The sequence below is a fragment of the Episyrphus balteatus genome, chromosome 4 (genome assembly GCF_945859705.1).
Source record: "Episyrphus balteatus chromosome 4, idEpiBalt1.1, whole genome shotgun sequence".
Lineage (NCBI taxonomy): Eukaryota > Metazoa > Arthropoda > Insecta > Diptera > Syrphidae > Episyrphus > Episyrphus balteatus.
Window position 1 is genome coordinate 6,165,115 of NC_079137.1, and position 15,200 is coordinate 6,180,314.

General features: G+C 31.9%; 2 protein-coding genes across 3 annotated transcripts in view; both read right to left on the reverse strand.

Annotated features, from left to right (window-relative positions):
* The window catches only part of LOC129920232 (RIP-like protein), a 30,821-nt gene extending 20,185 nt beyond the window's left edge, over positions 1-10,636 (reverse strand). Inside the window, exons 1-6 of one of the 2 annotated variants that reach the window (XM_056001490.1) lie at positions 10,612-10,636; positions 10,421-10,554; positions 10,282-10,359; positions 9,978-10,225; positions 9,757-9,923; positions 8,418-8,470 (exon numbers count right to left, since the gene is read on the reverse strand). In XM_056001490.1, coding sequence (XP_055857465.1) covers positions 8,433-8,470; positions 9,757-9,923; positions 9,978-10,225; positions 10,282-10,359; positions 10,421-10,546 — 657 coding nt within the window. In that variant the 5' untranslated portion in view covers positions 10,547-10,554; positions 10,612-10,636 and the 3' untranslated portion in view covers positions 8,418-8,432. Of the gene's footprint in view, positions 1-8,417; positions 8,471-9,756; positions 9,924-9,977; positions 10,226-10,281; positions 10,360-10,420; positions 10,555-10,611 lie in introns of those variants that run through there. The other variant, XM_056001491.1, reaches the window with a different exon arrangement.
* Positions 3,620-4,753, reverse strand: LOC129920231 (60S ribosomal protein L7). Its single transcript, XM_056001488.1, has 3 exons — positions 4,623-4,753; positions 4,233-4,538; positions 3,620-4,152 (listed from the first exon to the last, which is right to left on the reverse strand). Exons 2-3 carry the CDS (start codon positions 4,535-4,537, stop codon positions 3,693-3,695), a joined length of 765 nt encoding a protein of 254 aa, XP_055857463.1. The 5' UTR covers position 4,538; positions 4,623-4,753; the 3' UTR covers positions 3,620-3,692.
* Positions 10,637-15,200: the final 4,564 nt, after the last annotated feature.

Below are 15,200 nucleotides of genomic sequence, written 5' to 3' on the forward strand. Positions count from 1 at the left end.
CATTTTTCATTTTAAACACAACATAAAAACAAACTACGCAAGTACAGTGCTGCTAAAAACATTCCGGATTTTTTTGTCATTTTCATCAATTGAAAATTTAAAACTTAAAACTGGAACCAAATATTGTTTTAATATTTTTTCTAGGTCGTTTATAAATCAGTTACGCAATTTTAACAAAAAATAAGGATCTTTAATACATACAAAAATTTAAAATTTTTAGAAATGAAGTAGAGTCAGAATTTCGGCTGTGAAAAACTAACCGAATTTTTTAATGTTAGGGTTCAATATTAATATTTTGTTCAGTAACATTTGTTTTTGAAGACTGCTCGGCACCAAGGAGACTTGGAGTCGGCCAAATTAAATAAAATAGACAAGGAATATGCACCTAGTCATTTTTTAAAGCCACAAGTACGTTAGTTTCTGAGGTGTGCTTTCTTTTCACTAATCGTCACTTTAAGATAGCCCAAAAATTTTTAATCGGGTTCAAGTCGGATAATTGTTACTGCTATTCTAAGCCAGGAGTATTGTCTGGCCTAAACTACTGTTTTACGAGCTTTTAAGAATTTTTGGCATCATAACTTGCATGTAAAGACGTTTTTTTTCTGCTTTTACGGAGTCATTATCGACTCCAACATCTCTCTTTTCATTAAATGATCCATTATTCCGTTGATTTGGTGTACGGCCAGAGCCTGCAGTTGAAAAAAAAAAACCCAAACCATCATTGATCCTCCGCTGTGTTCATGGTAGGGAGTATATTTTGTTGGTTTCAAACATGTGCATGTTTGAGCGCCTGGCTTCCATTTGACACTCGGAATAAAACAATTAAAAATTGCTTTTATCACTAAAAAGGATATTTTTCGGTTTTGTTATCCAGCAAAACAGATGATTTCTTCTAAATACAACCAGATAAAGTATTTTCATTTTAATATTTAAAGTGTTTCTTAAGATCCTTTCATTGCCTTCCTTTTTAGTCAATGCTTACTATTATGGAATGGTGTTTTTCCGAACCGAAAGAAATAAAGATCAAAATTTCTCACACCTTTCTGACTGTAATTAATGTTCAAGTACAGATAAAGGCAGATAAACCCCTCACCAATCGTTTTAGAAGTCGCAAAAGGATCTTTAATCAAAAAACTCTTTATTCGCCTATCAGTTTTTAGGGCTATTTTGTGATGGGACCCATTAAAGTGATCTGATTCAACTGATTTTGTGCCTTTTTACTGTTTTTTGATATAATACTCACTTGAAGTTGCAATTTGCAACATCCTTAATGGATAACATTTTGTTTTATTTCGACTTGAAAGTGTTTTAAGACTTCGTAACGAATTGGATGTCTATAACGCGTTATTTTTAGTATTACATTTAATATTTTATACAATTCACAAAGCTAACAACTTTGTTCGTCTTTGCAAACAAAAATTTTACTGAAGTGATACTTAAAACCGTTAACTCAATACTGAGAATCGAAATCCTTGAAAAATCCGGTTAGTTTTTCACAGCCGAAATTCTAACTCTACTTCATTTTTAATTTTTTTAAATTTTTGTGTGTACTAAAGATCATAATTTTTTGTTGAAATTGCGTAACTGATATACAAACGACCTAGAAAAAATATTAAAACAATGTTTGGTTCCAGTTTTGAGTTATAAAATTTCCATTGATGAAAATGACAAAAAAATCCGGAATGTTTTTAGCAGCACTGTATGTATATACATATAAGGGTGTCCGTTATTTCCCAAAGTAATGTTCTCGGGGGGAGACACCCCCAGATCGAAAGTTTAGGACTTAAATAAGGGGAATTTAGCAAAAAAAAATTTTTTGCTGGTCATTGACCCGTGCCTCTAAGTTAATACTTTCCCCATACAAATTTGTATGGGAAATTTTTAACTTTTACATAAAATTTTTTTCTCTGGAGTTAAACCATCTATTTTCAAAATGTTTGTTGATTCTAGTTAGAAAATAGTTCCTTTAAAAGATGACATTAAAAATTTTCCAGTAAAATATTTTTTTAATTTTCGGAAAAAAATAAATAAAAAATTTAAAAATAAAAATTTTTAAAATTAAATTTTTTAATTTATACATACATTTTTTAATGCAGTATTTGAAAAAAATTAAAAACCCATAAAACTGCGTTTAAAATTGTGTGATAGGTGGTGTACTCTAAGAATAAAATAAAACGTAAAAGCAAAAACCACGTAAAACAGCTAATAATTTCAGAAACTGAATTCAAATATAAAAAAAACTTGTTTTCCCATTCTCTACAATCGTATCGTGTTTGTTATCTCAACTCTATTTTTTTACGAATGCAAAAACTGTCCCATAGGGTAGAGTGTTGCTAGTAGCGGGCCCCCTAAGGCTTTTTTTTTCTCATACAATGAAGCACAAAAACTTCAAATATCAACATTTTCGAATGATTCTTGAAGTAAAATGTGAATCCTTTGTGCTATTTTTGTATGAAAAATTTTGTTTCGCTTCAGGTGCATACTAGGCTTTAGTTCAGCCGTACGACTTTTTCGTTTTGTATGTCGTGACTATATCGTTTAATTCACTTCATTTGAATCAAAGACGGGTTAAAACATTTTTCGCGTTCTCTATGATCATAGCGTGTTTGTTATCTCAATTTAAATTTTTTTTACGAATGCATAAATTGTTACATAATATGAATAGCCTAATAGAACATTGAAATAAGCGCATATTTGCTATTCTATTCATAATAACACGTCTTCAATTAATTTTAGATAATTTGAAAGAACAAATAAATAGCGACGCTAGGTCACGTCGATCCTTTTCAAACATAACCGTAATTACTCAGAGATTGTGTTTTATGGCACACATCTGTGAGCAATATGGCTGTAATAAAGGGATGTATTGTATCTTGCGTCGTTATCTATGTATATGTATATTTGAATAAAGAGAATACATTTAACCACCAAGCTGTCCGGTTGTTCTTGCATTCTAATGCAGTTGTCGGTGTTTTTTAACACGTTAAACAATTTTTTTTTGGATTTTGAATGGTAAAGCCTAGTACGCAGTTGAAGCGAAACGAAAAATTTTGAAGTTTCCAAAGTCAACAGCGAACATGTTAACAAAAGAATACCATCGGGTATTAAAGCACAGTAAATATAATTAAAGTACAAATCAAAAAATTCAAGTAAAAACATCAGAAAACAAGTTTTAAAGCAAAAACAAAACAAATTTAATTTCGTTAACCAAGTTTTGTATGGAAAAGTTTGTTTCGCTTCAGCAGCGTTCTAGGCTTAAGGCGCTAGCCGAATTCCTAGCTATTCCTATCAAATGACAACTATCCCCTGGAAACTTATTGCCGATACCAATAAATTCCGAGGGAAACTTTTTATGGTCATCCCAAGTTAAAAAAAAGCGTAAAAGCGTCTTATCCGCTTCGAAAATACAAGATTTTCGTTTCTTGATGCCGGTCGAATTGTTTACAGCATCGAAACATCTTCCGATCGTGTCTTAAGAAGCAAGACCAACAATAAATATTGCAGAATGCATTTATTTTCGTCTCAATTAATTAGTCTTCCATCTCCCTTGGCTGAAAAATAAAATAAACAATCCTACTGCGCCGGAACAAAAACAAATAAATAAAAAACCCAATTGGAATTCATTTTTTTAGGTTTTTATTTTAGTTTTAATAAAAAGAGTTATCCTTTAAAATCCTAGAATGCTGACCAACTTAGACCATCTTCCTGAGAAGTTTGTTGATCTTGTCCTCGCGATTACCAAAGTCACCACCTTCAACATAATGGTTATTCTTCTTGCGCCATCCACCAGTTGGTGTATTCAATTTGAATGGCCACAAAAAGTTTGAAGCATATTTGAAGTTCTTGCCAACGGTAAAGATTTCATGAACCAAATCTTCGACACATTGGAGGTCGTACTTTTTGCTCATTTTGCGCTCAATGACAAAGTTGTCTGTAATTGGAATGCGCTGTTTGCTGTGCTTGACAAATCCACGTTTGTAGATCAACTCGCTGACAGACTTCAAATTGGGGTAACCCCAGGTAATGTAGGGTTCAGCAATGCGCAGCATGTTGATGGTAGCCTTGTTCAATTTGATGAACACTCCGTTGTTGATTTGACGAAGACGGAAGAGTTGAAGAACCTTGCGTACTTTTGGTGCAACTTTGTTGATACTAAAGAGAAGAACGAACGTCAGTATTTTATAGCGACATCTACAGTGCATTGCACAAATTAGAAAAAAAAGAAAACCTACCCACGAATACGAATGACAAAAGCCAATTTACTTTCTCCGGGAACATAATATTGTCCCTTTGATTTAGCCAAACGCTTCATCTTGATTTCACGACGATCAGCCTTGGCATATTCATGAGAGTATTTCTCAGCACGGAGAAGATTCTCACGCTTCCTTAAAGCCATAACAGTGCTACGTTTTACCTTCCTCTTGGTGAGGATGGCACGTTTGCTGATGCGCTTTTGGGCAAACTTCAATTTGGATTCCGGTACGGCCGGCAGCTTTTTAGCTGGTGCGCTGGACTTTTTTTTGTCTGCGACAGTCATTCTGTAAATTCAAACATAAATTGGTATTGAATATATCGAATAAACAAATGAATTTTAATCAAAATAATCGTATAAAATCACTAACCTAAACTTGTCACTATGCACGTTTTAAGAGAAAAGGAATTGGCAGAAGGAAGTTGATGTGAAAGTTGGTGCGCCTGATTTTTTAGTACAACGCCATTTTGATTTAGTACAAAGTGTTTAGAAAATTGAAAAATGTAGTAGAGGAGTTAAGGTTAATACACATTTGGAATGTTCGAAGAGAAGAACATAAGGAGAAGAATAGATGAACATAAAGAGAAGAAAAGATGAATTAAAAAATAAATTATCAAAGAGGAAAGTGTTTGCTGTGATTTTATTATGTACTGTAGGTAGTTTTACAATCGTTACTAGTAGTACTAGATAGTTGCAGGTTGTAAACAACTCTTGAGTGCTTTACTAGCGACTGAAGCACACTTTCGACAAAATCAATACAATTGCCAGATTGTAGAAAATCTAGTAGAAAAGTACTAGATTGGCTCATAAGTAACTAACCATCTCCAATGGAAAATGGCTTGAGAGAGAGTAAAAAACGAAACTTCATTTCTTGTACAAAGAAATAATTTGAACTACTAAGTCTGCTTTTACATGAAGACGCAAGGCGCAGAAATTATCTTCGAATTTCCTTTTGATTTTCCCTTCGGTGCGTCGCGCGCTTCTACACGTAGTAATTTTTATAAGACGCAAATTTGACAGCTATTTTTTTTATTTTATCTTGTTCTTGTTTTCGTATCTATTTTTATTTAAAAAAAAGCACCAAAATATACAAAAAACAACATCAGGGGGCTCTATGTGCAACGAAAACATTTAAATAAACTAACAAAAGTTAGTATACACCCAAATAATATACATCCGACGAAGCGAACTCTGCCACTGACGAAATCAATTAAAGCAAAACAGCAAAAAAAAGAACAAGATCAAAGAGAGACGTCAAAATGAGTCTCAAAATTTTCGACCGGGGACTCACAGGGTAAAAAATCTTCCATCCCTCTTTTTCGAACTTTCTTTCTCCCTTACTCTTCATTGAATCTTGACTCTTGCGTCTTCATGTAAAAGCAGAAAAGTAGAAAACAAGTTGGTACCGGTTGGTACCGAATTTATCTTTCGAGAAATAAGTGATTTTTTCAATAAGTGTTTTAAGCAAAAAGTGAATTTTCTGATGTTTATAAAACTTTCAAGTTTGAATCACAAAGCTTCAATTTTGTTAGTGAGCTTTAATTTATCGATCACAGTCTTTTTAGGCTCTGTCTGTCTATCTGAATTGATTTTTTTTAGTACCAAAATAAACATAGCCAATTTATGGCCAATATGAGAAAGCTTGTTTTTTTTCAAAAATGGATCAAACGATTAATCAAAAAAAAATATTTTTGGGGTTTTCGATTCTATAAACATTTTGAAAAATTAACTGTTCTTTTACTAACACCGCACTTCTCACGTATATATAATTGACAAGCATGAATTTAACACTTTTTGGTTTTTATGAATGTATACACTACCCAACTAACATTTCAGCTTCGGTTAAGGTATTACAAAAGCTACATTTCAGCTTCTTTAAAACTTTAATAAGGTTGTTGGGCATTGAAAAAGGAGAACGTTATACAAGTTTGACACACTATAAGGATCTTAAACGAAGCTTTACCGAAGCTTTGAGATTTGACAGATAGCCTCGGAAGAGCTTGTATAGCTCTTTAATACATGTCTTATCGAAATGAAAAAAAAAAACTACAAAAACAAAAAAGAATTCTTTTATAACTGGTTTTAAATCATGAATTTTATCCTTTGATCTGATATTATATATAACATTCCATTAGTTTTTAGTATATCTATTAATAATAATTTTAAAAGTATATAATTTTTTTACCACACCCAGGAATCGAACTTCGTATCTGCTTGGTGGTAGTCCATCACTCTACCCACTCGGCCATCCTAGTATATTCATTAATAAAATCAAAAACTTAATCAGTTCAAATAGCAAAAAAATGTCCGAGCTAAATTATTCAATGTCAAAACCAAAAAGTTTCCGAGCTAGATTATTTAATATCAAAAACAAAAATCAAATACAAAACTTAGTAATTTCTGTAAAGCTTTTATAAATTGATTAAACAGGCTTATAAGAAAAAACAAGCTTTCTTCGTTTAAGTTTCTTTAAGAGTATTTAAACAACTTATTAGAGGTTGTTAAGCAAGTCCGAACTTCTATAAGCAGTAAAATTCTAAAGCAAGCTCAATACAAGCTGTATACAAAGTAGATCCTGCGAGATTTCAATTTACAGAAGCTGTTGTGCTAGTTGGGTAATATACTTGTTTCCATTGGCCTCGAATAAAATTGTTTTTGTTTAAATCCACAAAATCTCCAGTGTAAAAACCGTTTTCTCGATTTGAGACTTTTGATTTTACAAATTTGTTTCACAAAAGCATTTTATTATCCGGATTAAATTAAATAAAGCAAAAATATTGAAAAACAACATATTTTTGGAAATTTAAATTTTTTAAAGTTTTGTTTTTATGTGTCGATTGAAATTTTCTTCAGAAGAACATATAAATTTTTTGAAATTTTGTACATAAAAAATGTCTCAAAAATTTTTTTTTTCTAATAAATAATGTCTGCAAGATTACGATAAATAAGGCGGTGAAAAATAAATAAGATAAGTTAAGAGTCAAATTTGTACTAGCATTTTAAACTACAGAAGAGGGGGAGTCTATGTCCCCCCTGTTTTGAAGGGAGGGCAATTTCCTAAAAAAATGACTTAAAACAAACAAAAATTATTTAAAAACGACGTCAACACTTACAGTTATGACTGATACCTTCTTAAAAAAAGATTCCACACTTTATTCTAATGTTTAATTAAGTTAAATTAAGTTATTTTAATCAATGGTTTTTAAAATAATCGATTTCAAAGCCAAAAAAAAGTTTAAAAAACATATTCAGTACTGTTTTTTTTTTTTAAAGACTATGGATTTGAATATAAAATTGACTGATATAGTAAACTGTCCCAATTGATTCCTTAACAAACACTGAAAACCATAAGTTTATATGATTCGAGTTTTTGAGAAAATTTAAAATTAGGGATACTACTTTTTTATCACATTTTTTTGTTGCTATTTTCGATAACTTTCGATACTCAGAACTATAGATATTCTTAAATCTTTAAAAACAAAGCATCAATTTAATGCATTAAAAAAAATTATCCGTTTTTGAAAATTTATTTTCAGAAAATTAAGAAAATTAATAAAAAATGGTTCTATAGACAGGTACAAAAACCGTTATCGTAAAAAGATACATACATATGTAGGTCTTTTTCCAAAATTTTAATTGAATATTTTCTATCAAAATCGTGGGAGATTACTTAAAATTGATGTGCCAGTGCCACGTGTACTGCTATTAGGTATTGGTTATAAATATAATAAAAAAGTTTGAAAAACCTCTATTTAGGTCTAGTACTCTGCTGATGCGAAACGAAATGTTCCATACAAAATTTCGTTAAATAAATCTTGAACGAAATTAAATTTGTTTTGTTTTTTACTTTTAAACTTATTTTCTGGTGTTTTTCTTGAGTTTTTGTATTTGTATTTTCATAAATTTTACTTTGCTATAATACCCGATGGTATTTTTTTTGTTAACATGAGCGCTGTTGACCTTGGGGACTTCGTTTCGCTTCAGCAGTGTACCAGGCTTTAGGAAACAAAAAAAAAAATACTTTGTACCAAGTTAAAAGTTAATCAGTCGTCTCATCCTTTTAGGTTGCAAATAGTTTATATCGTTTTCTTTGGCATCAATGTTTGTTTTTTTTAAAGGTTTTGAATGAACAACAATAACTTGTTTGTGTTACCACCAAGTTCATAGGCTGGAGTTATAGCTATCGGCCGTATTCTGCTATTCGATCCACGTGAAGGTCTAAAATAAGAAGCGTTTAAATTGGGGTTAAAATTGAACTTAACAATTTTTTTTTTTAAATTTCTAAAACAGACGGAAACAACGTTTTGCTTTCGAAATTAAGCGTTTTTTCAAAGCCATGTTGACGTCGTAAAGGAAGGAAATCTTTCGATTCACGTGAATCAAATAGCAGAACACGGGTGTATATCACCCGATCATCAGACTTCTTTTAAGTGGTGCTAAGTCACTTATGTTCTATTAATATTTGTTTAGGATAAATTGTCAAGAAATCATGTTTTCCATGTCAAATTGAAATCTTTCTTACTTAATTATGATGGAACTATAGCATTGTTTGCGACTAGCTAGTTAGTCTCTAACTACTTTTATCTCCTCTACCTTCAATCTCGACTAAGCATTGAAAACTGCGGGTTGGAGCATTGGTATTCTTTCGCTCTATAATCTGTCGTTGTGGTCGCCACATGTTTTAGTGTAGGATCTTCCCTTTGAATATATTAAGTCAAGCCTTAATTCGCCCTCGAGAGTACATGCATCTGTTTCATATATCAGGACTAGGATGTGAGTTTTTTATCAAGTCTCTTTTGTTCTCAGCGTTAGGGTGTTAATTTTATAAATAATTTACAGGTAATAAGCAAGTGTTTGGAACAATATTTCGCTACAGTTGATAAAAGTTGTATTCGCTCTTTAGTGCCGTCATTAACTTGTGAGTAATGCAGTTTTTTCATATTTGAAAAGGAAATGTGTAGGAAAAAGCGGAATAATTCTGCAAGAGAGCAATATTCAGCTCTATCATGAAATTTCGTTACAAATACGAAATTTTTCTAAGATTCCGAAAAAAAAACAATCACAAAATCCGATCGTAGTGAGGATTTGTAAGAAATTTTCCATTACGAACGGATTCCGTGATTGTGTTTTCTGGAATCATAGCAAATTTTCGATACGAATGGAATTCGTGATAAGGCCGAGTAGGCTTTGTCTATTTCTATATTTACAAAGAAACTTTTCTTCTCAAAGACAAACTTACTGCCCAAATTAACTGTTTGGCTCAATGGACAGACGCTCAACAGCTCATCTTTATTCCATTCTCTTAAGAGAACTATTTAAAAACTCGAGTTACTCCTGAAAAATTGGTCTACAGAGTATTTCAATTGTAGAAACAAAATTTATATTTTATGATAAAAAAGACGAATATGATTTTCTTAAGGAAATGTATAATATTTAATTTGGTACTATTGACTAAAAATTATAAAAAAAAATAAACAACAAAAAATAAATCAATTAAGTAATACTTATAAAATAGTCGCAGTTTTCGCACATCGCATTGAGAATTCTCTGACTTCCATTTGAATTTTCTTCTACAAAAAAGTTCAACATTTGATCACAATTCAATTCATGTTGAGCAAAACTTTTCTTTAGATTTTCATCGAGAATTTCAAGACTTCCATTGAAATTAAATCTAAAAAAAAGAAGTTTTTTTAAGTTGTAACAAAAGAGGGAATAAGTAACTTACGAAACTCCACATTGGCACATAATTATTTTAGATTCTGCAACTTGATTTAGTTCAGCTTTCTGACAAATTGGACAGAATACAATATCGTCGGCATCGCCAACATTGATTAAATATTCTTCTTCTTCTTCCATTTGTTGGACAAACCACATATCCATTTCATCAATTAGTTCTCTATAAATGAGCTCTTGAAGATCTAAGTCAGTTTCTAAATCAGCTAATTCCTGACGAAGGATTTTGCCTACAAGAGTCTGTGAAAATGGAAATCATTAAGTTGGAATCTCTTTGAAAGGAAGTTGCTGCTTACATTTGCTCCAGGTTTGGTAACACTGCGAATTCCATCGAATTTCGATTGGCGGGCTTCTCGAACTCGGGAACGACATTTCTATATTCAAATTTTATTGACAATACTTTAAATTAAGCTTAGGAATATCAAACTTATGTACCTCTCGAAGTAATTCACGAAGTTTCGGCGAACCAAATTGGAATTGTTTTGCAGCTTGCCGGGAGTGTTTCTTTTGTTCCACGCTAGTGTGGTAAATTGGACTTGGGGGACAATGAATTGATGACATGTTTGGAGCTTGAAGCAAACGATACGAATTGTTTAACGATTTTGATGAATAATTTGTTTATCTACCAATAAAAAAAATAACAAAAGACCAAAAAAAAAGCGGAAAAAGTGACAGTTACAGCTGATTTTTTTTTATTTTGATCTAGTACATTTTTGATATGTCAGTCGACCGGAAGTTGAAAATGGGTGTGTTCGATAGGCATACAATTTTCATATAGCTTAAGGGTGAGTGAGAATAAATAAAATAAAAAAGTAGCAATTTTATAGCAGAAAATCATGTATATTGATTTTAGTACTGGATTTCCCAAATAGCCTAGATCGAGCTAAACTAAGGCCGTGTGCGAATTGCGTTAAAATGTTGGTTAAAATTTGACGTTTGGTTAAATTTTGACACTAGCGTGTTGAATAAAATGGGTTAAAATGTACCCAGCCTCGGAGCAGGGTAAAATTTGACGTTTCTCAAGATAGAAATTTCAAGATAGATTTCAAATTATTTTTGTTGTAAAGCCTGGTACGCTGCTCGCGCTAAATTTTAGCTCCCATACAAATTATCGAAAATTTTTAGCCGAGATAAAATGGATCCCATACAAGTTATCGATAACTTGTATGGGAATTTTATCTCAGCTAAAATTTAGCGCGAGCAGCGTACCAGGCTTAATGCGTTGATATTTTAAGAAATGTAAAAGTATTAATACAAAGTACTTCCTAATACTATGTTTCCACCTACGCTAAATCCGAGATTTAGCTAAGTAGATTTAGAATAAATCTCGAGATTTATTTTAAATCTACTTCGCTAAATCTCAGATTTGGGTTCAGCTACCCTAAATCTAAGATTTTCACCTACTTTCAATCCAAGATTTAGAATAAAACTCGAGATTTTTGCTAAATCTACTAAGCTAAATCTCGGATTTAGGGTAGGTGGAAACGTAGTATAAAATTATTATTTATCTTGAAAAATTGAAAATGTACGAATTGTTTGTTTTTTTATTTATTATTATGGTGAACTATGAATTAGTGTTCGAAGACTGAATTAATAATTTCTTTTTGATCGTAATGAAGTGGAAGTTTATCGATACAAATAAAATAAAATGCACGACTGGGGTCGCACGTACTTGCTCTTGCAGTTCAAAGCACTTTTATGTTAGTTTACTTGTAGATTATAAGAGCTGCCTCTACATACATTTTTAAGAAATTTGGTTTATGTAAGGGAAGAGCCGACGTGTTAAATAAAAATTTTTTTTTTGTTATTTGACTTTTTTGAGAAAAACTAAAAATGCTGTATTATTGATATTAATCAAAATCTTTAGAGCCGTTTTCGAGAAAATTGCAATAACTAATTAAAGATTTAAGGGAAGAGCCGACATGAGTGATTTAAAAAAATGAAACATACCATTTTTCCATTATCCGTATTTTTAGAGAAAAACTAAAAACGCAGTTTTGTTAGAACTCTGTACAGCATTACGTGTGTCAAATTTAATCAAAATCGTTAGAGCCGTTTTCAAGAAAATTGCAATAACTCGAAAATTTTGTATGGGAGGTAAACGTTCTAAGCGAGAAATTAAAAAACAAAAAAAAACCAACCTTGGAAATTACGAAAAAAACATCTATACCAAATTTCAAGAAAATCCGTCCACCCGTTTAGGCTGTAGCTACTTGTACAGATGGACGCACGGACGCACGGACGCACCGACGCACAGACCGACGGACGTCATGACGAAAACCACTTTTTTGGACTTCTCTATCATTTGATTAAAACCTCGAAATTTTTTTTTGACACGAAACCAATACTTGCCCTATTGAGCAAGTAAAAAAGTGTGTGAAATTGAGAATTTCTTTCATTTTCATACTAGAAAATTTAACTTAATATATTCAGCTGGGTTTTGTTAAAAAAAAAAATAATTAAATGAATATAAGATAAACCATATTTTAGGGTAATTTTGTTTTATCTTCAGTTAATTTCATACAAAGAAGTGCAAAAAAGAAAGTCCCATTTAAAACATTTTAACCCAATTCGCACAGTAAAAAAATAAATTTGATCCCTTTTTTTAACCAAACGTCAAATTTAATCGTGGTAGAAAATTTAACCAACATTTTAACGCAATTCGCACACGGCCTAAATTTTATCTAGACAATTTTTATCGCTAAAACCAAGATAAATTTGAAAATATGAGGGATACGTAGAAATTTCAACAACTGAGGGATGACAGTTTCATTAGCCCTGTTCCATTGGAGGTGGTAGTTTACTACTAGTAGATGTTTTGGTTAATCTAGTACTATCATTTACTCATTCTCTTCTTCCCAAGTCGATACGATTTGTATTGAATTCGTTGAAAGTGCGTTCCATTGAAAATCGCTAGTAAACTACTTAGACCGAGAGCCCACAGCAGATTTTGGGAGTGGAGGTATAACCGAAAATGGGTCATATGTATGTGTAGGTAATAGCGTCCTGATCAAGAATTCGAAAGTCTGGCAGTTTTATTTAACGGCATTGTATGGTTTATGAGTCCCAGACGTTTTATTCACGGCATTCACCCTATCAGACGTCATTGAAATTCTGAAATGCATTTTCAGAAAAGAATTAAGCATACTTGAAGAGTCCCGAAATAGCGACTTTTGTATGAAAATCTTTGAAGGGAAAACGCGTTTTGTTTGCTTTTGTAAAATAAAAATTTATAAGTACCTAAATTAAAAAAAAAAACCCTCCAGAGATACCTCGTAAATTATGTAAGAAAATAGTGTTCCAAATTTCAAAAGAATCGGTGCAGTAGTTTTGAAGTTATGAGGGGCACCGATTTTGAAAATGTAATTTCTGGGGAAAACGTTTTAAAGTTTAAAGTTTTGGTATAAAACGTTCATAAGCGAATTGTAAAAATACTCATGACTTCGTCAATTTTTCTCCAATCGCCTTAAAATTTTGACACAATATTCTTAAGCATAATTGCATTCAGTTAAGAAAAATTGCAAACAAAAATTTTAAACCTTAACTCCCCCCCTTAACAGAGTCCGCCCAAACCAACAAATAGTGACGGAAAACGACGCTGTTGGCCGCGTTTTTCGTCGTCGTCGTTGGTTTAAGAGACTTTTAAACACTGGTAACTGCGTTTTTCTATAAAAATATGTTTTTTTTTTTTGTAATAAAGGTACAATAAATTTCAAACTGCCGCGCCGGCTGTGTTTTTAATGGCATTTTAAATTAATTTCTCCTAAGATAAAAAATGGAAAGTTGAAATAAAATAACTTATTTGCACGTGTTTTCCGGTCCACACATTCATTTTTGAAGATTTCAACATCTACATATGAGGCGCTCAGCGCCAAAACGGCCTAACCCACAAAATTTCGTTTTGAGAAAAACGAGTTTAAAGAAAATCATATTTTCAGGGTTTCTTTTTTGTTGGCTTGTAAAAGTTATAAAAAAAATATTATTTAATACTTAGTTTGTAATTTTTTTTAGTTAGGAGTGTTGGCTACACTTTTGGGCTAAGGTCTGATATTTTTTTTATTCCGAAACTACATTTCGTCGGTGAAACCAGAAAAGTGTGTAACTCCAAATTTTCTGAAAATTAGATTTGAATGCCATCTGTTAGACAAACCTGATATCTACCGTTCCTTAAACTGGGAATCCCCTTAAAGTTCATAGTTTTTATTTTATTAGCAAGTTAGAAAATGAAAACTCATACAAATGCCTTCTAAACGATTTTGTTTTTTTGCTCTCCTAAAAAATTTGCTAAAATGGAGTTACACACTTTTCTGGTTTCACCGACGATTTGCTATAAATGATTTAGGCAATTTTGTCGCCGAAGCCAAAATGGCGTCCACTAGAGTGACAAAAGTTTTTGGCTCTAATTTTAACTCTATTTAATGTAATTTAATGACGATGTATTTTTATATTATAAATTGTTTTATTGCGGTTCGATCTGTGTACTCAGTTTGATTTTTTTGAAAATGTGGGTTAGGCCGTTTTAGTTCTGAGCTCCTCATATATGTATAAAAAAGTTCCAAACCAAACATAGGTTAATAATAGAATCATTTACATACCAATCATTATGAAAGACAGCAGCGATAAAAATGACTTTCATTTCTACAAAACGCAAGCTCTTCCATATATGAACACTTGTAGACATACAAAAAGGCTAAAAATACAACAATAACCAACATAACAAAAAGACAAGACCCAGTGTCCCAGTTTATGTCCATGTCGTCATATAGTCACCACCCCATTATCATATAGAAGAAGAAGTTTTCTCGCAGGGCAAATAATAACAAAATGTTCTCGGGCCAGGAAAGCGTAAATAACAACAGACAGTGTTGAAACTTAAAACACAGCCTTTTTAAAGAGAAGAGTAGTTTCACTATAGCATAGTAGCTAGTATGGTTGGTTTACGAGTACGAAACAAATAACTATCTATTTTCAATTGTGTGGCTGGAAGTAGATCATTTTGTGAGTGCAAGTGATTGCAGGACGTTGATGATATCAATTTTGGTTATGTCTTATGTCTACATATAGGTATAGTTATCTTTTGTTGAAGAAGAACATTTTGAGTCTTTATAGAAATTCTGGGAGCAATTAGGTATAGTTGGTTTGGTTTTGAATGAAAAGGGGGCTAATTTATTATTGTGCCATAGTGTTACTCTTGCAAGAATGAATTTTATTTAAA

What these genes read in the sequence shown, in the direction of transcription:
- LOC129920231 (XM_056001488.1), bottom strand. Translation starts at nt 4,537, where the DNA reads ATGACTGTCGCAGACAAAAAAAAGTCCAGCGCACCAGCTAAAAAGCTG. An exon ending in TTTGTCATTCGTATTCGTGG is followed by an intron (nt 4,153 to 4,232) that starts GTAGGTTTTCTT and finishes TCTTCTCTTTAG; the next exon opens with TATCAACAAAGTTGCACCAA.